A 26,608-nucleotide genomic window follows, 5' to 3' on the forward strand; every position below is an offset into this window, starting at 1 on the left:
CAATGTGAAGGGAATCTCAAGGAATTAAGATTAAACAGCTTTGCAGCCTTAAGAAAACTTTTAATCAGTGAGGCTAACCCACAAAAACAGCTTTAGCTTGCTAGAGAGCATAAAGATCTGACTCTGGAGTAATGGAAGGTCATGTGGTCTGAATAGTCCAGATTTACCCTGTTCCAAAGTGATCAAGCCTCAGGATACGAAGAAAAACGGCTGAAGTGATGCACCCATCATGCCTAGAGTCTCCTGTACAAGCCTGTGGGGGCGGGGCTATGATCTGGGGTTGCTGCAGCTGGTATGGTCTAGGTTCAGAAAGTTATGTGCCCAGCTGATATTCGGACATCATTCTTGTAGCCTAATTTATCGACGTTTAGGCCTGTGAATCATTGTTAGCATTGTTGGTGTTTTAATCTTTTAGTGATTTGTTCTTAATAAACATTTTTCTAAAATAATAAGTTTATGCTACTTCAGTGTTGCAATGTTAATTAACATAATTCTGAACAGATTTCACACATTTAAACAGCCTGAAAATGTTCTTAAAAAGCTCAGTTTTTAATGCTCTACTTACTATTAAAAAATGTTGCTTTAAATCGGGCTGGGGCTCATAATGATGGAGCGTGTCGGGTTGGGCTCAGGCAGAACTTGCACTAGCTCGGGCCGGGTTGGGCTGAATTTTTTTGGGCCCGATCTAAGCTCTAATCCTCCTGCTTCAGGAAAGAGCCTATTCTGCATTAACAGTTTTTTTGTCATATCAGCAGAACAGAAGAACATACAACAATTCAACTATTTGGCCTAGAGCTGTTTAGCCCATACATTCAGCTCTTTTTAAAATAGCCAATCAGAAGAGAGGTCAATCCCAAAGAAAACCTAAGAGACAGAAGAACAGCAGAAATGGAGCCATTAGAGCTCTACACACCAACTAACACTCTGGCTGGAGCTCAGTTCCAACAGCAGCAGCAGAAACAGAAGCAGTGAGGGCAGGACAGGCTATAGCCCAGGGTGTGCTGGAGTGTGTTTCCAGCAGACCCCTGCTTAACCTCTTCTGAGAGAACAAAGAGAAGAGGAGGGCTGGGTAAAGGCCAGGTCTCCCAGTACCCTTTCTTTCTCTCTCTCAGGTGTTTTGAACATCCACACAGGAGCAGCAAGCTCCCTCTAAAGCCCCCCCAGCCCACCTCAGCCAGGGGCCGGGCTTTCAACCCGTCTGTTTGTTCAGTCTGACCGCAGGGTCGAGGCCTGGACTTGTTGGTGGTGTTCTCCCTCCCTCTCCAGCACTGCTGCACACATTTTAAACTGCATTTTCGGTGATTTCAGTTCTGAACGCGGAGCTGAGGGGCATCCCAGACCAGCGCTGGCCGGCCCCTGGCTGCGGGTGTGCGCCCAGCCTATTGCCTCCATTAAAAGAGCTATTACCCACTCCTCATTAAGCCTGGCCCGATGCTAAGACAGCTCGGAGCAGTGCCGAGCTCGCCAGCACTCGCCGTGCACCTTCACATTAGGAGCCTCTTTGATCTCTCACCTCTCCACCAAAACAGCCGTGGCAGGGCTCCTAAATGAGCCACTTGGAACATCAAGTAGGGCTGGGAATATATGCAGATTTGCAGACTTGCAAATTCGCCGTGCACCACTCTCTCTTTCTCTAAAAGGAGAATAATACAAAAGTCCTTGATGTAATTAACCAAAACAAGCCACAGACGGGCAGGGGCTCAGCTCTCGTATTAAGAAAAAGAGAGAGGATATATATATATAAAAAAAAGAAATAAGAGAAAGAAAAGAGGGGAAAAAAAAGGATAAGTGCCTGTATCTCAAAGAAATCAGGACTCGCCAGATAAATGCAGCGCATTTCATCCCGTGATTTCTGTAAAAGGTTCTTTGTTATCTCCAGCCGCAGAGAAAGGACTCCTGCCGACTTGATCTTTAGAGGTCTGGATCACGTCATTAGCATGCTAATTGCGACCTCGTCCACAGAGCTGAAAAGGACAGGAAAAGTGGAAAAGGGGGGCCAGGGAGAAAAAAAAAAATAAAAAAAATGCATACAAAGTGGTGCTTTGTTCTGCCTCATATAAACAGAAAAATATATAACAGATATCACTTTAAAACAATAAAAAAAATTTGAATAATAAATCACAAATTTAAACAAAAAATTACATTACATTAGGTTTCCTGAATTTTGCCCTTAACAATAGCCCAACGAGGCTGCAGCACATCAGGCTGAATCAAAGCCAGCTTTCAGTGCTTTCACAGCAGCTGCTCCTCCTGCCTGGTCAAGGCCGGTTCCTCAGCCTGCTCCAGAACACCATTATTCATCACAAGTGAGCCTCCTAATGGCCTCAGACCACACAACCACACACCTGCGTACTCACACCAACACACAGACCAGACATCTGCACCACACTCTCATTTGTACATACAGTACCAGTCAAAAGTTTGGACACACCTCTTTTCTTTAAATGTGTTTTCTTTCTTTTTATGCCTTTTTATATTGGATATTTAATATTAAAGTCTATATTAAAGCGATAAGTTTTATGCTTTAGATTTTTCCAAGTAGCACATTTAGCTTAGACAGATCTGCACACTCTTGGTATTTTAATCTTCATGAGTTAAATTCCCCTGGAATAGTTTTCTCAGCGTCTTGCAGGAGTTCCTGGAGGTGCTGAACAATAGTTGCGGCTTTTCCTTCACGCTGTGAAGCTCCAGCTCATCCCAAAGCACCATCTCATTGTGAAGGACGAACACTTTTTACTGTAATTCCATATGTGTCCCTTAATTGTTTTAATGTATTTAATATTAATCTACAATATAAAATATACATTAAATAAATAAAGAAAAAAAAGAACTGTAAGAGAGGAGATGTGTCCAAACTTTTGACTGCTAATTTTTGTCTAACATAGATTCAGTTTAAGGCTTCCTACTGGTATTAAAACCTGTTTTTTCCAGGGATCGTCCTAAATGTGGAGCATTTAAATATTAGCATAAATTAAACAGAATGACTGTATATAAGCATAAACACAGTGTTTCTCTGTTTTATATATACAAAGACAAAATTCTCAAAAAAAGGGACACGCCCATTCGCCAAAAATTCAACAATAATTGTTACACAAATGAAAAAAAAACACCATCATGATGTTTTGATCTTAAAAATAGTTTAATTTTGTATTTGTTTGTTTGTTTTTATTTGGTTGCAGTTTATATGTTGAACTAAATATAATGCACTTTAGTTTTGTGGTAGATTTTTGTTGTTACATTCCTTTTTTATTTTTGTTACACTTTTTTTTCTTCTACTGAATGTATGTGACTATATATACTTTTCTTGGCTGCAGTTTCCCCCATATTGGCAATAACATAATTACTCCAAATATATACCCTAAAATATTGTGATATTTTAGTGCCATATTGTCCATCCCTAGTGTAAACCATCAAAAATGTGTATGCACACTGCACACTGCACACTGTTTCTTGTGTGGCACCTTTCACATCTGCTATTTTGGTCTGGACCAAACAAGATAGATAAGAAAGCATTACAATTACGATTATGAACACGATTTTAGGCAGGTTTTCATTAATTTAGCAAATTTTATCAGCACTGAATTAATTAAATAGCTTAAATACACCCAAAACTATAATGTAAAATATTTATTAAACACTAGACATTTATAATATCCCAACAGAAATAGATACAAAGCAGAATACCTTTTTGTATATGATTGCCTTTTATGCAATAATTTTGGCTTCTAAACATGCAACACCATTCTCAGACTGCTTTCATTGAGCTAACAGCACAGAAGCAGGGCAAGAATATCAGAATGAAAAGGCTACCAATTACTTAACTGCAAAGTGTAACCCCACCATCTTACAATATAGCAGAATAATGTTTTAAAAATTGTTTTCTGCTGTAAAACTCCAATATTATCATGGAAAAATAACGGCTGGTTTAGAGGAGAAACTCATATAGACTCATAGCTTAATGTTGGGGGCTTTAAATACCCCTAACCCACACCTGGCATCAGGTACAATCTGCTATTGTAGTGGCAATACTTCTCTACAGGGTCTATACGAGCTGTGTGTCAACATTTGCACATATGTGTCAGCAATGGGTATAACTTAGTAGAAGTAGAAGTAAATGACTGTATTGATTAGAAGGGGGAGTCCACAAACATATGGTCATATAGTGTTATTTTGTTAGCTAAGGCTACAGCAATAAGAACCTAATTTAATTCTGTAGTCCATTAGATAAACCTTTAGTGCTGGGATTGATTAACTTCTTATTTTAATTGTAGTAGAGCTTAATGTGCAGATTATTCTGCTCATTAGCGGTGGAAGGGAAATCTATATGCACCAATGAGCCAAAACATTAAGAGCATTAGAGGGATACACTGATGGACATGATGTAGAGCTTGTTGTCCATAAAGTCAATACTGGGATAGCCAGTAGTACAAAACGATAAATTAATAAATAAATTAAAGACTAGCAAGCTTGCTATTGTTTGGTTTTGCAAGTTTCTTTAACATAAATGGCATGAAAAGGTACAATCAACCACTTGAGACCACAGACGAGCCTATACATACTCATGTCACACAGCAGGATGAGTGCAACATATGGATTTCTCTCTGTAAATAAGGGTTAATCTACTGATACAGTAGATACAGGAATCACCAGTGTAATCTGTGGCAATCTGATACACCTGCACATTAAAGAGAGTCAGATTTTGGTCTTTGTAAGTTACTTACAAAAAAGTTTTTTTTTTTTTTTTTTGCTTCTATTGAATATATGAAACTTTATATAGTCTATATTCTTCTTATTATTATTATTTTTGTTCTAGTAGTATATTCTTGAAAAATGTTTTGCCATATTACTCAGAATATTGTTAGCAATAGTCACATTGTTAGTAATAGTGCATTTTAAAGCCTCTTTTATAGAAGATAAGATATAAATGTTGCTACTTGGCAACTGAAAACACAGGTGCACCACTGACTTAAATGAACCTAGAAAAACAGTCAACAGTTAGACGTTCATTGCTATCTTGGCAACACATGCACCAAAACAGGAGGGCACAATGAACTGATAGCTAAAACCAGAGAGAAGTACAAGGGAGGGCTTGTGTTGTCTTGGAGAGAACCAGCTGAGCCGTGTGCTAAAGCACAGAGTGGAACTTCAGTACAGCAGGAGGAAACAAGCAGGGCTGGAGTCTTATCTGAAAGACGGTCATCTCTTTTTTACTGCTCTGCCAGGCCCACAGAGCACCGGGCTTAATGCCAGTGAGCCGTATCTGCCTGAGGTTCCCCCGAGCGTCAGCCCCACACACTCGTACACACACAAATGCCAGAGGTCACGCCTTTCCTTCAGTGAGAAATCAAAATGATAATGACTGCTTATTAAAAATTCTATTTGGAAACTTGCACATAGGCTACATCAAAAAGTGCTGACACGGAGGGGTTCGGGAGGGGGCCACAGGGGCTCAGAGATGACCCACATCAAAGTGTCAGAGCTGGGAGGGTTTAGGATGTGTGTATATGGAGGGAGGGGCAGGGATGCCCCGTGTTCTGGGGGGATGTTTGGGACGTCAAAATGGAAAATACGCCCGCCACAATTTTAGCTAATGCCTTGACATTGAGACACAGGTTATTTGCCACAAAAAAAAGCACTCTGCCTCCATGAGATCATTCTAAATGCAGCCGATGCAGCGGACGCAGACTCCGCGAATTACCAATGATAGCCGGACCGGGAAAAACACATGCAGGAAAAAAAGGAAATAAAGGAAATAATCAAATAAATCCTCTAGTGGACCATTAATGAATGTGTGCGGCACCTGAGCACTTCAGCGGACGATCAGGCAGCGGGGATTAGCTAAAATTGGGACAGGCACGCACCGAGCTCCATTCCGCCACGGGCGCGGTCAACCTTTTAACGCCACGTCGTTATCCGATAGCCGTCCGGCGCCCACTTCAGCGCTTTCCCTGTTTAAAACCATTCCCAGCAAAACCCTTTCACACAGGCCCTATTACAGCGCCTCTCCAGCCTGATTCACCCCACCATTAATTCCAGGCGAGCTTATTTAGGGAGGATGACTGATGCAGGGCCACTGGACGCTCAAGGCCAAAGCCAAATAACAAATTCCCAGCCATTTCGGCTGAACTCCGGCGGCCGCACTCTCACTAAAGGGCCTTCATTGGGAAGTTCCAAGTGAGCAGTGAGAGAGTTTAAAAGTGGGAGAGACTCCAGCAGTGAATGGCTATTTCCTCAGCTCAATGGGTTGCAGGCAAATAAAGTGAGTAGGGGGGCTCTAGAGGACTTAATGCACTGCTATGTGAGCTATTAAAGTGAATATAGTACGAGTACCTAACCCCTTGCTATGGACGATACCAAAATCAATTAATAAGGGGGTGATTTGCCTTACGTCCAACTGACTGTTGATTGTGAATAATGAATGATTTTCTCCTGTACTATCTCACAGGAGTCTAACCAGGCCTTAAAAGCACTGTCAGAATGCCACCTCTGAGGGTTTTGTATTCAACTGGCAACCCCTATATAGAGGGTTCTATACAGACCTGCAACCTACAACCGAATCTTCTGCATTGCGTCAAGGCTCGACGGACCACACAATTAACAAAGAACATTTAAGGTTAAAAGTTAAGGTCATCAGACACAGAGAGGCACAGATGCTTACTCAAAAAGACAAGTGCTGCTGTTTGTAACTCTAAAGAATCAAACGTTTGTTTTGGCTCCCTGTGCATAAGTTTCGTGAAGACACCGCTAAATCCTGATACTAGAAATTATCCAGAATTAAGTGATCAGGTTTAAACAGGGCTAGGGCTGGGTATCGAAATTTGATACCAAAAGGGTAGCAACCAAAATGTCTCGGTACTACCAAGTACCGAAAGGTCTAAAACACTGTATCAAACACTGAGAGCTTGCACAGCGAGGAACCCTGGTGCACACAAACTCTCGCACTCACTTTCTCTCACTGTCCCTCTCTTGTTCACTCGTTCTGTCTTTCCCTCTTTTGCTCACTCGTTCTGTCTTCCCTCTCTAACGCAGTCTCTTGCTTACTTAAGGGGTCTATCGCTCCATTGCTCTGTCTCTTTCTAAATCGTTATGTTTCTCCCTTAGTATGCTTAGAAAAAAGATTTACAGTTTAAGCACAACCAAAATGCTTATTGTTTTTGTTCAAACAAGATCCAGAAAGATGAAGCCTCTGTTGGTGACATTATGTGAAGAAGATTACTACTGCAGGCTGGTTAAATAAATACACTGTGTGTGAATAATTATTGCTTTTTGTATTTTGTGGTTGCAATTAAAAAAAAAGGTATTGAAAAAAGTAACGTTTGGGTATCAGTATCAGATTTAAAGCTGTCGTATCGGTATCGAAAATTTCAAGGCGATACCCAGTCAGCCAGATACTTTTGCCAGCCAAAAAGAAACTCAAACACTGCAGATCAGGCCAAAAAAGGTTACTTTTTTTCTTTCACACATCAGTAAAAAACCAAGGACCGTACTTTTCCATTCCTGCCACACAGCAGCCCGATGCACGCACCCTTTTATTGTACCCCGCTATGCATTTTTCAATTACACTGCATTGTAATGGTATTACAGTTTTATAATCAAGCTTCAGCCCACTTAAGCTTTCTGCAGCATTAGAAACTCGGCACAGCGCTGGCCTGCCGTGGCCTGGTGAGTAATACAAAAAGTGCATACTTCATCTAAGTTTCATTTCAGTAGCTATTCTATGAATTTCCAATTAGGTGGAGGACAAAAAAACGGGGGGAAAAAGGGCACAGCGTTCGGGCCTTTCATCATACTGGATGAGCGTCTCTCCTGCTCAGGTATTCTATAGTGCAGGTCCGCAGACACGGGCACACGTGGAGAGAGCGCCCGAGCGGAGAGCGAGATGAGGCCGGGCATTGTCCAGGGGAGAAAGCATGCCAAACACGAGCGGCCCGGGGCTGCCGACCACAGCGCTCCATTAAGAGGCAGCGCAAGATGGAGATAATGAGATCCGGTGCTGCCCGCACCTAGACAGACAGCGAGGGAGGAAGAGGCCTCCTCATATCCAAACAATTCATGTTTCCCCCCCACATCCGCTCTCTCCTTCTCTCTGGCTCGCCTTCTCGAAACAAAAGCAGCCCGCCTCTGATTATTAATCCATTTCAAAGCAGACGTCATTATTTTTTCAGGCCGTTTTCTGTCTTTAAAAAAATTTACAGAAAAAAAAAGCCTTTATGCTCATCCCGGGGGTTTGGCCGCTCCTCTCTACCTCTGATCTTATTAGCATCCTATCTCCCGCTGCCTGCCGGCCAAACTGCATTGCTATGCACTTTCTGTCTCCCTGACCCCTCTGTGGACGGAATTCATTTGGCCCTTTTCCCTCCTCACTTTCTTTACCTTTATTTGGCTTAAGCAGCAGCTCGCTGTTATTGCTGGCCATAGTTATTACAGATAAACACTATTAAAGATGAAAAATGGCCACTGCAAAGAAATGAGGATAAAATAGTGGGAAATTTACAGTAGAAGGAGTTCCAAAGCCAAGCAATCAGCTGATCAAGTACTTTTATTGTGCACAATATCATTATTGTGAATGTTTAGTATTGCTGAATTATTCCTTTTTACTTTTTGGTGTGATTCTTGTCTTTTAATGAAGTTTCCTCCAGCTAAATCAACAAAAACTAGTGAGAAGAAACAGCTCACACTTCTCAGGCAACCTGTATATAAGATCACTAGATGTTCATGCATATAACAGAGAATTCCAGAATTTATAAATCAGTGAAAATTCTTCCCCACCCAAATCTAGTAGTGGTGAGGTACATGAAAACCAACAGACACAACCAACATAAGGACTTTTCAATATTAATAATTCCAACAATGCTCTGTAAACAGTGACACACACAGTGAGTTTTCTTTAAAAAAATGTTTTATATCTATACAGAAAGTTTATAAATGCTACATTCAGATTCATTTTTACATTAAACTCACATAAAACAAATGCCTCTTCTACCTGATAGATACAAGCTGTACAGGACTAGGATAGTATTGTTACCTGAGCTAAATTAGCCATAACATTTGTTTGTTCACCAAAAGTCTCTGCTGGCTTAGTCTGTTTAATTTTCAACTACATGTCATCTACTGTGGCTTTCTATGTCCCTACATGGCTTCAATTAAGTGTAGTACTGTCAAAAGGCTGTGTAGGACATTGAGAAACTGAAAAGTATTCACAGTCGTGAAGCGCCTGTGTAAGACAGCATGCAGTTGACTGTACGGGGAACACAGTTCCTCCACTGCTCTAAAGTTCAATGGTGCGGGATCCTTTTGTACACCCCTGGCATTACATTAATTAGGGATGTTTATCTGCTTTAGAGCATTCTAGTTGATGACTTGTCAGCAATGTGTACATTTAAACACACACTACTGATCAGTTTTAGAAAACCCTCATTGTTCCCATTATTTTTGCAATTTAAGTTTTCAAGTCTAGTCCATAACAGGTCTTTAACAGTAAAAAAAAAAATATATATATATATATATATATATATATATATATATATATATATATATATATATATATATATATATACTTAAAAAGTAATTTTACATTATAATATACATTACATATATCATGTACTTAGCAAACGGCCTTACCCAAAGCGCCTTACAAAAGTGCTTTATTGATTACTTTGAAAACACGTATAGCTAGTTTCTAGGGACTAGGATCGATAGATTCATCAAGCTTCCATAATGTTTAGACACATAGGAGAAAACTCTTGATGAAGATGAGTCTTTAGTCAGCGTTTGAAGATAGTCAGTGACTCTGCTGTATAGTCAGCTGTATATTAGAAAACAAAAATCCTATAAATATACTGTTTAAAAGAAACGGGGTGGTTTCCCGCAAACAATTCATTGGATACAGTGGTATGAAAGTTTGGGCACCCCTGATATTTTTTTTTATAATTTTCCTTTATAAATCATTGCATTCATCAGATCAGCAATTGCAATTAAATATATATTATAGCAGACGAACACAGTGATATTTGACAAGTGAAATGAAGTGTATAGGATTTACAGAAAGTGTGCAAAAATTCTTTAAATAAAATTAGGTAGGAAAATCATGGAGATTATTAGGGGTGCCCAATTTTTTTTTCCATACCACTGTAACAGCTTTCAGATGGCATATAGTAATGCACTCTCTACTGCAGCATTTACACAATAAAGAGCACATTCACACTTTCATCATCATAACTAGAAAAAAAATCAGAAAAAAAATCTGAAAAAAAAAAAAAAAGACTACTCTTTCCTCTTGGAAACTAGAAGAAAACTGGTACAGGAAGATGTCTGGCTGATCCACATGGCAACAGCTTTAGTCTTTATCTCAGCTTAACATGATTGAACTCAGTCTCGGTTTCAGCAGTAAAGAGACAAATTAGAGGTCTGACAGGTGAAATGCAGTAATAAAGTAAATGCTAAGATAAAAAAAGCAGGTTGTCTACAGCATACATGTCACACAGCACTGCAGCTACAGCACTACTAAACAATAGGTGTGTTCTAAAACTTTATACAGTAGTGTTTACTGTATGTGGATGTTAAGAGTTGATGTTGCTACATGCTACATGGTATTAGCTGCTCTCACTATAAGATCATACGGAAATCATGACTTCAGCGCTACAGTAACACTGACCTCATCCTGCCATCCAGATCAGGGTGAAAAGAAAGATAGGCAGGGTCGGTGAGAGAGAAAAAGAGTAAAGGAAAAGGTGTGTCAGAAAGAGGAGAAAGAAAGGGATGGATGGTTAAAGAAAGTGAGAGAGTAAGAGAGAGTAAGAGAGAGTGAGAGAGAGTGCTCCTCTGGTCTGGAGGGAGAGAGAGAGTCCGGCGAAGGACTCTCAGGCTTGATGAGCTGGGCCGGCTGAATGATATACAGTGGCGGCCACAGGCGAGAGCTGTCCATTAGTTATGGGGTCCCTGTAATGCTGGGCTCTAGTACATTATTTTCGAATGCATCAGTCAGCGTCGCGCAGCACAGATAAATTCTAATGCCTCCGATTTGTAATGCATACTCTCACCGCTGCCATATTACGCTGTGGGTTAGGAGGGCAGCCCGGGAGAGGGGGGAAAAATGTAATTTATTTTTCACTGCGGCCAGTATTCCTCCCATTAGCTTCAAACGTGAGATAAGTTATAGCTTTTAACGAGCGCCTTTAGCCGCCAGAGCACGCTGCTCACAATGTACCGAGTCCAGAGAAGAGGAGGAGGAGGAAAAGGAAGGAGGAGAAGAAGGTGGTGAAAAAAAGTGAGAGTAAGAGAGAGCGTAAGAGAGAGAGAGAGAGTGCAAGAGATAGCTGGAGGGCACTGATGATCCTAGAGTGTGCCCCCGTGTACATCCTGGCACAAGAACAAACAGCAGCTCAGTGCTGGGCTACAGCAACCACATCATTATACACACAGACTCAACACACACACACACATAAATACACACAACACACACATAAATACACATGTAAATACACACAGCCCGCACTGCTCTACTCCATAACAAGGTTCAGACGCGTTCTCTTTTCCGACGCATGCATATTGAAATGAGCTGTGGTCAGAAGCAGCGGCGGCCTGATTTGGAAAGCCCTGAATGGTTCCGTGAGGAGCAGACCAAAGCGTGACCCGTGGAAGCGCAGTGAGGCTGAGAGCACTAACCCGCTGTGGCTCAGAGCCGTCCTGCCCTTTATAATGAAGCGGCACGATTTAGCCCTGCCAGCTGCACTGAGACTTCCACCTTTACTCAATCAGACTACATCAGACACCAGTGCTGCAGAGCACAAAGGTGCCTATAGCTTTTAAACATGGTGCAGGAGGGGCAGCAATAAGACGATCGGTCAATGCGTATCGTTATAAAGACTTTTTTTTTTTTTAAAGGATTGATCTGAGACAGATCATCAGAAGTTCTGTTGAGAATGCAATCAGCTTTCATATCAGGGTAGCTTGTTTCCTGAGACAATAATGCATAAAAGAATACACAAAACTGCCTAACACATTTGCTTGCCTGCCTTCACACTCATATTAACTTGACCTGCACCCCATTCTTAATCCATAGGGTTTAACGTAATGTCAGACCACCCTTTCAACTCTTCCAAGAAGGCTTCCACAAGGTTTAGGAGTGTGTTTATGGGTAAACACACAAAAGTGTGTTTGTGAGGCCACACTGATGACACAATGACACACTGACTAATTCATCTTAAAAAGCCTAAAGGCCAGTCAAATTCCATCAACTGTATCCAAAAGATTGTATTTATGCATGTGTGTACACAAATGAGAGTCAGTTGAGGGTTTGGGGGAAAAAAATCTAACTGTGAGCTCCAAAACTGTCAGTGAAGTTTTCTTTAGTTTTGTAGCTTAAAGTAAATTACGCTTTTCCTTAAAATCTAAATTTTCATATTTGAAACGGAGAAAAAAATCTGGCCAGCCTAAGGGTTCCTCAGAACGAGTTTTATAAGGACCTTTATGCTATCTGTATTAATGTGAAAGCTGCACAAAAGTAACAGTGATTCAAAATATGGTACAATTAGTAGGGACAAACAAGACTACAGTTTTCATCACAATTCTTAATCAACTAAATCCAGGATAGGAGGGCAAATGTGTAAATTATTTTTGTGTTAAACTATTCTTCTAACAGAACTCCAATGTGCATTTATCTTTTTATTACTTTCATGCTATTGTGAATGCATCCCATCTTTCCATAGTCAAGATTCAACCTTTTTTAAATGTACTGCCCTTACATTATTCTTACCAATGCATGTTTTATATGTTTTCTGTCTTTATTAAGCTCATCAGAGCAAATTTCTAACAACCCAGCGCTCCACAGGCTTCAATAAATAATTGAAGTTGAACTCAGGCTGACTTCCTGACGAGTTTGTGCACGTGCTTCAACAAAGCGCGGCCAACAAAACGGATTTATCACAACACAGTAGCCGCGCTCTGACACTCTATTACTGAGGATTTTGGTGACTGATGATACAGACGTGGACTCCTTAAGGCTAATGATCCTCATCTACCCGGACCCTCTCTCTCTAATTCTCCTCTGCAATGAGGAGGAAAAGCCAAAGAAAAAGGTCTTTACTCAGATTTGTCTCCGATAACAGCTCCGCTCAATTAATCGGCACACACACGGAGTCCGGTCGCACTGCATACATCTTGGTGTCAATTATTGACAAGTGACTAATTAGCTGCACACTTTTTAGGCCTTCCTTTTAGTTTGGAAGGGGTTTTAAATATGCACGATCAATAGCCACTTTAGTATCCCACCATCATCTCCAGCCGTAGAGTCTAGACTCATAGTTAGAGGCATCTATCAAACACTAATTAAGACTTTCAGCCAAATTACCACCAGCTTCAGCACATTTTTCCTCCTCATCTCTTCAAAAATCTATTAACTTTTTTGGTGAAAATCTTCCGCGTCTTTGCATTAATATCAAATGCCTTTACTGACCCCGCTGCGCTCAGGAAGATGAGTTTGGAAAGATGAGTGAGGAGAGAACATGCCGGTGCCAGTCTGTTTCCCTGCAGACTGCCCCCTGTGCGTTTGGGCTGGCCTCGGCTGCCTCCGGGCTAAACACAGTAACATGGACAAGCTGGGCTGAAGAGTCATGTAGGCTCATCCCCCACTTCTTCAGCGTGCCAGCTATGTTTACTGCATGCAAGCAGTCCGGATAAATAACGGACGTCTCCTCGAGCCGCTCTTAATTACCGATCTGCCAGCCAGTGTGAATTATTCAGCCTTCTGCTTAGGTAGGCGTTTATGGCATGCAATAGTTAACATAACTGCCTAACGGAGCAGTGGGCTCCCTCAGGGCATGGTAGTGTGTGTGTGTGTTTTACCCTGCTATCTCATCGCCAGGTGACAAGTCACTCGCATCACTCAAAGTTTGTCTCTTTTGGGCATGTTTGAGGCTGTTTGCGTTGCAGCATGTTGGGGTGTAACAGCTGCAGCTAGCGAAAAAAAAACTATAATATATGTTACTATATAACTATTTCCATCCACCTTTCTACCTGCTTCGACCTGATTAGGGTCACAGGAGGTATATATCCTCCCTGTAATTATTGGTCATAAGGTTGGAATACCCTGTGAACACGGCGCCAGTTCAAAATTGTAATGATACCACAATTAGGATTTTCAGTACAATACCTGCCTTTTAAAATATCTTAACACCGATTCTGAAACGATACCATTAATAATAATAATAATAATAATAATAATAATAATAATAATAATAATAATAATAAAAATATTAACAATTAGGCTTCATTTGAAGGAAGAGCAAAATAAGTTTGTCTAAGAGGAGAGCCCCTCCTAACCACAAAATCATCATCATCATCAGTCCCACCACTTATATGCACTCCCATTTAGAATTAAATTGTTTATAAAATAATGTCACTGTTCTGTGTTTTGATATTTTGTAAATTATCTTGTGACTTGTGTGGTGCTTTGGGGAACTTACATGATGGGCTGAGTGTAAATTGACTGACTCGGTTCACAAACAAATTTCTTTTCTAGGCATACAAATGGTTTACGGTTTATGTGTCCTGAAAACATTAAGCTGGGAAAACGACAAGGTGCAATTTTTGTGTCAAACATGGGGCCTGGTGCTGGATAAAAGTACCAGTACTGAATAAATGCGGTATTGTATATCAATATATTAATGACAAAGTATTGGAATACTTTTCTAGTTTTGGTATACCATGCAACACTCACGCATGAACTCAGGGTCACAAACCATACAGGGCAGTCCGTTACATGACTAATTAGAACCGATTAACAAAACATAAGCCCGAAACCATTTTGTGCTGTTTGTTTAGGAGGTACCACATACAGATCTCTGCATTGCTGACAAAAAAAATATGGATAGTTTTTGCATATATTAAATGTCTATTTTTTTACTACTTTTCTCATCTCCTCACTGTCTTCAAAGCAGGTTAATTTACAGTACTAGTCAAAAGTTCCTCATTAAAGGGTTTTCTTTATTTAATTTATTTTCTACATTGTATATTACTATTAAAGAAATGAAAACAATTAAGAAACATCATTATGTAGTAAACAAAAAATGTTTTAAGAAAAAGCAGCAACTATTTTTCAGCACCTTCAGGAACTTTACCTCATGAAGACACTGAGATTAAAATATCAAGAGTGTGCAGATCTATTCTCGAAGGCTAAACATGGCTATTTTTTTGTTTACAAAATAATTCCATGTGTTCCTAAATAGTTTTAATATAGTATTTAATATTAAAATTACAATGAAAAAAATGAAAAAATACATTGAATAACAAGAGGGGCATTGTCCAAATGTTTGACTATTATTGTACACACATACAGGAACTGATAAAATCCCATACAGAGATCAGTGCTGGCCTCCAGTCTGTAGTGGCCACTATTGTAATGTGGTAGCAGATGCAACGTAATGCAGATATACAGATACAGCCAGAGAGCTGCAGTGTACCAGATCACACAGTTCCTACCTGAGCTTTAGCATCCTGCTCAGACACCGACAGCTCTCTCAGCTGCTGCAGCAAGTCATCCTGACGGACCGCCATCGTCCGGGATCAACAACCAATACCCTGCAGAGGAAGAAAGACAGAGGGTAGACAGATGAGTGAATGAGAATGAGGGATGGCGGAGGAACAGAATAGATGATGAATGAATTGTATTGAAGTCAGGCAAAACAGAACCATCTGCAGCCGGGCCGGCCCGTCTCTCCAGATGCTTCTTCAGTGTCAAATAAAGTGGATTCATTAAGCCGGGCCTTGCCCCTGTGACTAACGGCAAATGCAGGGAGCTTGATGGCTGCATGCTGAACTGCCTCAATAGGAGGGAAGAGAGCAGCTGGGTTCTAGAGGACCGGATGAAAAATCGGGCTTGGACAGATCGTGGCCTTAGCAGCACATCACGCACCAAGGTGGCCTGAAGAGTGATGATCACTTATTGTCATTTTTACTGTGATTGAATATACCTTTATATACAAAGTCAAATCAGAGAGCTGAGTGAGCTCACAGAGGGAAAGTGAGTGAGTGGGTGAGAGAGGCAGAGACAGATAGAGAAAGAGAGAAAGTGAGAGAGAGAGAGAGAGAGAGAGAGAGAGAGAGAGAGAGAGAGAGAGAGAAAGAGGGAGGCAGTAGCCCATCACTGTTGAGCTTCAGGGATAAGGCATATGATAAGCGGACCAGCCCAGGACAAGTAAACAAATCAATCACGTGTGATAAGTGCTTGAGCTTTATCAGAGCTGGCCAAGCCATGCCACACTGGTCCTCCAAGCCCAGCCCAGAATACTAACGCCAGCCAGCCTAGCAATGCGGCTCTGACGGTGACTGTGTTTACCCGCATACCAGAAACACCAGCAGCTATTTCGGTACATAAAGCATAAACAGCAGCCATTTATATTTCCCTTCCAACAACTCGCTGACAATAGGCAAGGTCGGTTTACTGTTTACTCTGAGTGGAGGTAAAGCAGTTAAAGCCGTGATGCTACAGCCTGAAGAGAGCGCAGTCTACCTTCTTTATGGGGATTGTCTAAAAAAAAAAAACAGATACAAGACTCTACGTAAAGAAACACCAAAAGTCACTCCTTTTTCTAAGTGATCCCCCTGTTCAATGCGTTGACTCTGAAACCATGATCCGAGATTTTGTGACGCCAAAAGAAACCACTTAAAATGTAACGTCTTCCAGCGCAGGATACACCTAGTATACACCTAAAGTTTTTATGAATTAATTACCTATTACTTAATTTGTGTATTGAAATGTATAATAATGTGAAGAAATTATACAACTGCAAATATAATAATATAATACATAATAATCACTTATTTTAAGCAAATTAAAAAAAAAATCAGCTTTGCAAATATATACCATTTCACGTAATACCAAGTTTAAACTGGCCGTCTGGAGCCATTGTGATTGGCTGGGCAGTACTTGATTGAGCTGAAAGCAAACACTTTGATTGGCTCACTTCATTGGTAGTCAACATCCTATTAAAAAGGGATCAGCAGTCCTGTTTCCCAAACTACTGCTCCTTTCCCTTTTTTAATACTGCTTTATTTCAATAATGCTTTTTTCTGCATTTTAATAAAGAGTTTTTTTTGTACCTAATTGCTAGGTCTAAACTGCTTTATCACAACTTTTTTGGAGTGGTTTGCAAGCATGAAATGCAGGAGTGGATGTATATTAATAAATCAAATTAAGTTGAGCAGACAAAATATGAAGTATCTTGGGTTCATACTATCTCCAATCAAAAGTCAAAAGAAATGTAAGAAATTACAATAGTAGTTATCATTTTTCTCAATAACTAATAAATAAGCAATTTTTTTTTAATTTAACAAAATGTTTTCCCCATGAGTGCCTTGTTTTTTTCTCCAATGGTTTAAAGCTATTTTTGTCTATGCACACTGCAGTGATGATAATGAAACAATATTTTTTACCCCGGTCCTACATCAGTGTATTACGGGTGTAGATGGATTTATCATGGTTTGATGCTTACACTTACATAAAATACATCATTAAGTTAAACCCAGTAATTTGGCAAATTGATGTGTCACCCAGAAACCTTAAACTACAGGCCGTTGGATCGGCATGGAATTGTGAGAAATGTAGTGGTTAAGCAGTATAATCATGGTAAATGTAGTCTTAGTCAAACGATTACAACCACAACCACATATATATATACATATATATATATATATATATATTTTTTTTTTTTTTTAATGCAGTTTTCAAAATTAGGAAATGCTGAGATATTTGATGTAGATATTTGCATATAGAAGAACGTTCATGCAGAAGATTATTTTCTGTATTTTACACTTTTCCTTAACTGAACTTAAGAGTATTTTTACACTATGTTTAATACAAACCCTGATTTCTATTCTTTAAAACACATAGCTAAATTATATTTTGTTTTCATAAAGTTTCATTGTGCCTGCATGGTTTTAAAAAATAAATGTAAAAAACATTGATTTGCATATTTGACAGCTTTATATGTTACTACTTTGGTATGCACAAAAATAAAAAATAGAATGGAATACATTATTTTAAAGTGGTTATTTAAAGTGACAAGTCTATGTTTTTGGTGAGAAATAACAATTGCACCAAGCATGCTAAAAAAGTACTTTTAAAACTTGCATCGTGGTGCTGCGTCTTAGAGTGAATGAATCTAGTGATTTTAAATAGGATTCTGTTGGGCTCTCTTTTATCTCACTACCCCTCTTCAGTTATAATTCTGCCCTTATTTGGTTTAATGAGGCATAAACGAACAGGAAAAAAACTGAGTTTGCTGTTCTGATATCTCCATGTTTGCAGTAGCTCTTAAATCAGCACAATAAGCAGAACCATGGCAGTTCAGGTAACCAGCAAAAGCTGTTTCAGCCAGAAAAGTGTTCTGGGACATTGCAGACACCCAGTTTTTAGAATTAAAAAAGTGTTTTGTTTTATTTTTTCAGGAATGGTAGCAAACTGAATACTGATGCCATTTATTATATTTTCCCTCTTCTCGCTCAGAAGCAGTACTGCTTTCAATTTGCTGTTTTAACAACTAAAAGAATTTAATCTTAACCGAGAACTTTTTTTTTTTTTTTTAATAAACAATATTTCCCAGCCTTAACCAGATGACATTTCACTTAAATTTAACATAAAATAAATAACAATAATATTCACACTACCCAATGTGTACCACAGAAGTCAACAAAAGTCATTACACTACTCTGCACGTATTCTAAAAAGTGGGGAAAGAAAACAGCACTACAAATAATAACAACCTTTTGAATATTTACTCAGTTCAAAACTAACAGTGCAGCCGAGGTGAGCATCATTATTCTGGTATTAGAAAGTGGAAAGTGGGAAGAGAAACATGCTGCTGCAAATAAAGCTTAAAACAAATCCAGAGAAACAATGCAGAAATATAACTGCAGGGGCTGCTTTCTGATTGTTAAATAATGCGAAGGTTGGGGTTCAATCCAGTCAAAAGGCACCACTTCCCGCATGCAGAGGGACTCCTGCATGTTTTCAAAGCGACCAGTCGTTCAATTCACATCTCTGCATAACTGCAGACAACCCAGGCCTTTGAGGAAGAATTACAAAGACTTTAGGAAACCGATTCTGACTGAGGAGAACAATCAAACCATTAGAATCCACACAGAACCACCCAGAGATCATTATAATGAGCTGCCTGAATCACTGCTGATCTCAGGATATAGGGCACGGCTGGTCTCCTCTATATATAAACACACATTCAGATACACAAATTAAGCTTCATATTATGACCACCTACTTGTTTCTACACTCATTATTATTTTTTTAGCTCCACTGATCATATACGAGTACTTTCTATTTCTTTAATAATTACAGACAGTAGTCCTGTATGTGTTTCTCTGCATACCGTATTATAATCATCCTCTATTATAACCCTTTTCTTAAATGATCAGGACCCCACAGGACCACCATCAGCTATATTTAGGAGCGTCTATAATGAGCCACCACTCAAAATAATAATAGCTGCTCTCTAGTGGTACTGAGCATTGAAGAACAGGTAAAGAGAGAATAATAAAAAAGTTTGTAATTGGGTAAAAGAGCACTGGGTAAATAAGTGCATTATAAATATTGCAAAAACATATTAATAAGTAAATATACCTTCAATCTACACCTTTTGTATTAAATTTACAGAAACCTAAAGAAATGATTACAGAAAATGCCATGATTTTTTAAAAAATTACCCTTACTCGCTTCAAAGAGTAAAACATTAAGAAAAACCAAATTAATCTTAAATAAAACTTAAAATGTACTGCTTTGGCATAATTGCACAAATGTAATGGAATGTCATATTAAAGGATTTTCCATCAGACGAGATTTTTTAATATTAATAATATTTCAAGACCATTTTCAGTACATCTCAAATTTTTTAAATATTATTTATTTCAGTAAATCAGTTCAAAATGTTAAACTAATATATTATATAGATGTATTACACACAGAATATCCTATTTTAAGTGTTCATTTCTTTTATTGTTGATGATTTTTGGCTTACAGCCAATGAAAACCTAAAAATCAGTGACTCAGAAAATTAGAATATTATATTAAGACCAATTGGTACTTTTGGCAGTGTGGGCAGTGTGCCAAGTCCTGCTGGAAAATGAAATCCACATCTCCATAAAAGTGGTCAGCAGAGGGAAGCATGAAGTGCTGTAAGATTTTGTGGGAAAACAAAACTGCACTGACTTTAGACTTGATAATAAAACACAGTGGACCAACACCAGCAGATGACATGTCTCTCCAAACCATCACTGATCATCAGTAAATTTTGCATTTCATTTGTAAATCAAGGGAGCAGAGTCTGGAGGAAGAGTGGAGAGACACACAGTCCAAACTGCTTGAGGTCTAGTGTGAAGTTTCCACCAATCAGTGATGGTTTGGAAAGCCATGTCTTCTGCTGGTGTTGGTCCACTGGTAACACTAAATATAACATTTTACCTGAAACAATCATCTCACCTTTTTATTTCTATAACATCATGTCAAAATGTTTTTTTGCATCGAAGTGACGATATACATTTATATTCTTGAACTTGCTTTTATGAATCTGTGTAAATCTGTTCTTTATATGTATATTTTTGTGTTTAAATGCTTCATGACACATGGATCAACAAAAGTGTGTCAAAAACTTATGATTAAACATTTTCCCATTGACTTCAGGAAGTTAATTAGTGATTACTCAATCTAAAATGATTTTTTTTATGAGATAATTTGGAGCATTTCTATTGGCCCACTCATCATGACATTCTGATACTAAATAAAGAAAAACTGCCAAATTTACATTACAGTCGAAAAAAAAAAATGTTTTAGGTGACAGCAATAATAAAATAATAAATACTACAGATATTTCTAATGGTTTCAGTTAAAATGTTTTACATTTGTGTTTAAATCTCCATTATATGAATTTGATCTCAGATGATAATACCTGATCAATATGTTTAAGGAATTTTATATAAATGATAAGACTTGGTCACTTCATCCTCTATCCCATACTGCAGGACTTGATCTAGATTTCAGGTAGCAGTTCAGAACTGATGTTTATAATAATATAATCCAGTGTGTTAATATACTGTTATAGCTTAGAAAAGTCATTAAATATCTGTAAAAATAATGTTTACCTATTTCACTTATAAAAATAAAAAAACTTATAACAATAAAAAAACTGCAAAATTTACATTGTGTCAAAAAGTAAAACAATGTATTTGTTTATGTGGCAGCGATGATAACATATTAAATATTTCAGCTGTGTCTAATAGTTTCAGTTTAACTATGTTACATGTCTTTAATTCTCCATAATATAGATTTAAGCTCAGCTGATAATACCTGGTAAATATTGCTAAGAAATGTTTATGGTAAAACATGAATGAGAAGACATGGCCACTTCATCCTCCATCCCATGAATCTGTGTGAACCTGACAGCTGTTCTTTATATATTTCTTTCTTAATGTGTTTAAATGATTTATGGACCAACAGAAATGCCTCAAGAAAATTGTGATTAAACATTTTCCCATTGACTTCAGGACGTTAATCAGCGCTAAAAATCAGGGCATTTTAATTAAAGGTCAATCTAAAAAGATTTTATGTTAATTTAGAGCACTCCTATTGGTCTAATCATGACATTCTGATACTATATAAAGACAAACTGGCCAAATATACATTATGAAAAAAAGTAAAACAAACACACTCTACTGACACTTTCAAGGACCATTCCATATTAAAAAAAAAAAAACTCTATACCTGCACTTTTTTCATGTTACTGATATTTATTCACACTTATCCAAGCTCATCTCCCTATATTTTGTATATACATACAATTCAATTTTATTTTATCTTATAGATATCTTATTTTACCAATTGCTGTTTTGGGTGTAACTGGACCGTGGGAATACAATTTCGTTCCACCTAATGTACCACCTGATGTAAAATACAAACTCTCTTTGAATCCTTAAAAACGCAAAAATAGTTGTGTGTGTAGCAGCAATGACAACATATGAAATATATAGATATATTTAGATCTTTTTTTACGGTTTCAGTTAAATTATGTTACATCTGTGTTTAATTGTTCATAATATGAACTTAAGCTCACAAAATGATTACAGAAGTAAAGATTTCTAAGGGATTTTAATGGTAAAAAATAACACCACTTATATATCTATATATATAAGATATATAAGTGGTGTTATTTTTATATATATATATATATATAAAAGATATATAACTTCACTCTATTTCTGACGGGTTTAAAATAAGCTGATCTGTATGTACATCTGCTGTGTTAGAAAAAACAGTCATGGCATATCTGTAAACGCAAAGTTAGGCATGCCAAAAATAATAATATTTTATAAATAACTGATCTTATTACATCTAACGTGAGCTACAGCCTTACTTTTTTATTTTTTGCAAGCAAACAATTTTTTTTAAAACAAAAACACACCACTGGATGCTTGATGAGTCCAGTCTTACAAACTGAACATTAACAGCCACAAATTCTTTGGGTAATGTTACATAAAATATTTTATTATTATTACACAAAACCAATAAAAAAGTAAAATAAATTAATATCAATTATAGTAATTATAATAATTAATAAATAAATAAATAATTAAAGGAATGTTTAATTCACATCATTAATGTAGATCGGTTTCTTTGATCCTGTGAATTGTAATACTGTATAAATCTATTGAAATCACTTTATAAAATTTATGATTACTGTAAAAAGGGGACCGCATGGGAAAACCTAAGCTATTACATAATTCTCGTATCATTCTCACAGATGTAATACTGTAAAACAGTATTTATTTTTAAATATGTCTCAGGTGATTCTTTAGAGAAGCTTAATTCATTCTTTGGAGAAAAATAAAAACCCATATAACTGAGAAATGCTGTATTATTCTTCCCTCGTCTCTGAATGCCCGCTGTGCTCTGCTGGACTTCTCAGGCCGGGGTTTGTTTTCTGCTGACTCAAACCAGCCTAAGCATTACTATGACACAGCATTTGTACCAATGCCTCAGCTTATTTCTTCCCGCATCGCTTTAACCCCTTTTATCCCTCTTTTTTTTTTAAATAGGAAGAAGGCGAACAAAAGCATGTTGAGGTATTTTAAGGTTTTAATCTCCCATCTTAGTTGAAGTATATTTGGAAACACTTCGCTCTCTTTGGTTTAAAATGTCCTTTGTGATGACACTAAGCATGATTACAGCAAATTATACGAATATATACAACTGAATAAAGAAAAAAAATAGAACAATTAAATTGTGATCTGTACAAAAATTACACTTAAAATTAATGAGACACATTAATGATCGCCACACCAAAAAGAAATTTACAAATACCAAACTTTTCTTAATGCTATTTTTCTTCCAAACTGAATGATAAAATCACTTTTTTTTTCTTCAAACAAAACAAAAAAGTAAAACTCGTTATTTTTTTTTCCCCAAATCACGCTCCACAATCGTTATCCAAATGTAATTATGTCCAAAGCCACTGTGAAATATTCTCTTTCACCACCCTTTCCCCTCATCAGTATGCAAGCGAATAATAATGAAACGTCTCTTCTTCTGCATAATTAAGACGCTGGTTTGGCGACGATTAAAACATACATCTATATAATTACAAAAAATGAAAGAAAAAAAAAAAAGAACGAGACACTGCTGCAAATTACATCGCAATGACATACAGAAGACAAACAAAGCCACGTCTTACAGCTACAGCGAAATTACCCGTCGAATTAAAAAGGCGGCGGATAATGATCTCTGCGCTTTAATTAACGTGGGGCTTCAGCAACATCTCAAAGCGGGGAAACCAAGGCGGCATGCAGAGAAGCGTCATCTTGGACAGGACTGTGGAGAGTCCTGAGCAGCATGCCCATGCATTGGCATTCCAGCAGTTCCAGCAAATCCTTCGGCTCCCAGAGATTCAAACCAGTTCCCCGCGGTTCCTAGCAGTCCCCAACGGGTCCTAGTGGTTCCCAACAATTCCCAGCACTTCCCAGCACCTCCCACACAGCAGCAAGCTTTGCATCACAGTACTAACACTCTAAGGTTGAAGAACTGAATGAACACAGGTGAACTGAGGGTTCAGTCTCCAAAGGGTGGCGACAATACAAGAGCGCTGGTTCAAAGTAACGCAAAGTTGGCAGGTAGGTCCTGCGTCTCTGATGCCCGCCTTGGCAGAGGTGTTCCTTTTGCATTGATTGGTGAAGGTAAATATCTCCATCATGGAAAGTCCAACCAATTGTCCACAAAAAAATGACAAAATTCCCTCCAAAAAAAAGAGGCCTTATGGTAACAAAAAATTAAAATGTACTTTTCCAGGCAAGACCATAATCACAGGATACCACGAATCGCAAGAAACCCCTTTTCTTCCTCCACCACACCGCTCGTTCTCCTGCCGCTTTGTCTCTGCAACAATGTGTCACATTAAGCAGAGATCAAGTATGCAAAACGGCTGGGTGATTACAATAAGCCAAGCCGGCACAAAGCCGGGAGGAGGAGGAGGAGGCAGGCGGCACGCAGATGGGTTGGACGGCAGGATGTGCCCAGGTTCCGCTTTGATGCTCTTGGTGCCGAAGTCGATGCCTGTACCAACCGGAGCCGGAGACCGAGCTGGTGCCAGAGCTGGATCTGGAGCCTGTGCTGGAGATAGAGATGGGCAGAGGGGTGGGCGCTGGCATCTGTGGGCGCCTGGAGGAGGCTGTGCTGAGTGTACACACACACACGCATGCCTTTACATTCCCTCTTGAAGCTGGCTCAGTTGGTCCCCCCACCTCTCCCTTTCACACAGACTCTCTCTCTATCTCTCTCTTTCGCTCATGCTCACTTTCTCACTCTCTTTCTCCCTCTCTCTCTCTCTCTCTCAAAAGCGACCATCATCACTGACTCCAGAGGTACACTCCAGCAGGAGGGGAAGAAGATGATGATGATGAAGAAGAAGTAGTACTAGTAGTGGTAGAAGTAGAGGTAGAATTGGAGGACGAAGAGTGGAGGAATCGCTGCCCTGCCATGTGTCTCCAGAGGGGTACACATACACACTGAGCCCCTCAAGTGGGCAAGGCGTTGGCGGGAGTGCCGGCGGCGGCGGCAGCAGCAGCAGCAGCAGGGCAGGACGGCACAGAACTTGAACCTTCCCTCAAAATGAAAAAGACAAGAGGAAGGGAGGGTTTACTTACTGCATTTAAATTAGCACCCCTGATGGTGCTTTCAGTGTTTGCGCTAATTAATTCGTCTCGCTGTTGTTTCCGAAAATTAGCTTCTGCTTCGGCCCCTTTCAAGAGGAAAAATTACGTGCCCCCTTTTCCTCATCACCCCCCCACCCCTCACCACCCCTCACAGCAGCCATGCTTTCCCACTCAGCGATGGGACACGGTCACCAGCCCCTCTTTTTGTGCGAATACACAGAACTGCTTTTTTTGTAAGGGGGCAAGTGTGCGCCCGTCACCCCGTGCCAGCTTGCAGAGGAGGCAAGAGGCGAGAGGAAGGGAACGTGGGGCAAAATAAAAAGAAGCAAAACAAAAACCCCTCTTTGTAAGTTATGGGAACACTCTGAGACAGACGCAGGCACTCATAAATTATATGCTTCATTTGCATATTCCTGGCATAAGACATTATGCAAATAGCACTCAATTTGCATAATGGATTCCTCTTGTTGCCTCAGTTGCCTCGTGCTCCTTTTTATTTAATAAAAAAAGGAGAAGGGGAAAAATGGGAAGAATGCCGACGCATTCACCCCTATGGAGGCGAGTCGTGTGCCATGGATTCACACACTGCTGTTGCCAGACTGCCTTGGCAACGTCCTTGGTTTGGTTTAAAATAAGCGAGGGATGAAATTAGCCTACAAAGAAATGCATAGCCTAAATTTAAGACTTTTAGGATGCTAAGACCAAAAAAAATTAACTTAGAGTCAAACAGAAAACTGTGTAACACTCTAAATAAGAGGTACTGATAAATAACTGTGGGAGGTCTGCTGGTACTACAGCGTGAAGAGTATTGTGTGTATTTGTGCGTGTATAAGTTTCGTGTGCATTTGTGCTCTCGGGCGAGTACGCAGCAATTCCTTTTCCGTCCTTAATGAATCGCTATTACCGTTCACATTAGTGCATGCAGCTCCCTGACTAATTAACAGCAGTGCTCAAGCTGAGTACGGAGAGGATTTCAGATTTCGGGGTGCAGGGGGGAGGGTGATGAGGGTGGTTTATGGGCAATGCTTGTTATTAAATAATTAAAAGCGGCTTTGCCTTTTGTTTTTCAACCTCATCAGCGCACACGTATATAAACGGCGTAACACACACACACACACACACACACACACACACACACACACACACACACACAGACGCTCACACACCAAAAAAAGAACGGAAAGATAGAAAACAGTGTGTCCACGATAATTACTTAATTAAATATGACAGACACGGCTAATTTAAGCTAATTCACGGGAAAGGTTTGGCGCGAGCGCTAATCACAGAAGACAAAAGATAATTAAGTACATCGTTGGTGTACGCAGCGCGCATTTACAAAAATGTGTCGTAATTATCCGCCAATGTTGTCTTAACTTGTTTTTTTTTTCTCTACGTGAAATAAACG

At 39.1% G+C, this 26,608-nt stretch overlaps 1 protein-coding gene across 8 annotated transcripts in view; it reads right to left on the reverse strand.

The window, feature by feature from the left end:
• LOC103032915 (plectin) overlaps positions 1-26,608 on the reverse strand; it is a 283,581-nt gene that overhangs the window by 197,238 nt on the left and 59,735 nt on the right. For all 8 annotated transcript variants that reach the window (XM_049465597.1, XM_049465593.1, XM_049465595.1 and 5 more), the window contains one exon: positions 15,478-15,576. In XM_049465597.1, coding sequence (XP_049321554.1) covers positions 15,478-15,552 — 75 coding nt within the window. In that variant the 5' untranslated portion in view covers positions 15,553-15,576. The remainder of the gene's footprint in view (positions 1-15,477; positions 15,577-26,608) is intronic.

This window comes from Astyanax mexicanus, chromosome 16, assembly GCF_023375975.1.
Source record: "Astyanax mexicanus isolate ESR-SI-001 chromosome 16, AstMex3_surface, whole genome shotgun sequence".
NCBI classification, from domain to species: Eukaryota; Metazoa; Chordata; class Actinopteri; order Characiformes; family Acestrorhamphidae; genus Astyanax; species Astyanax mexicanus.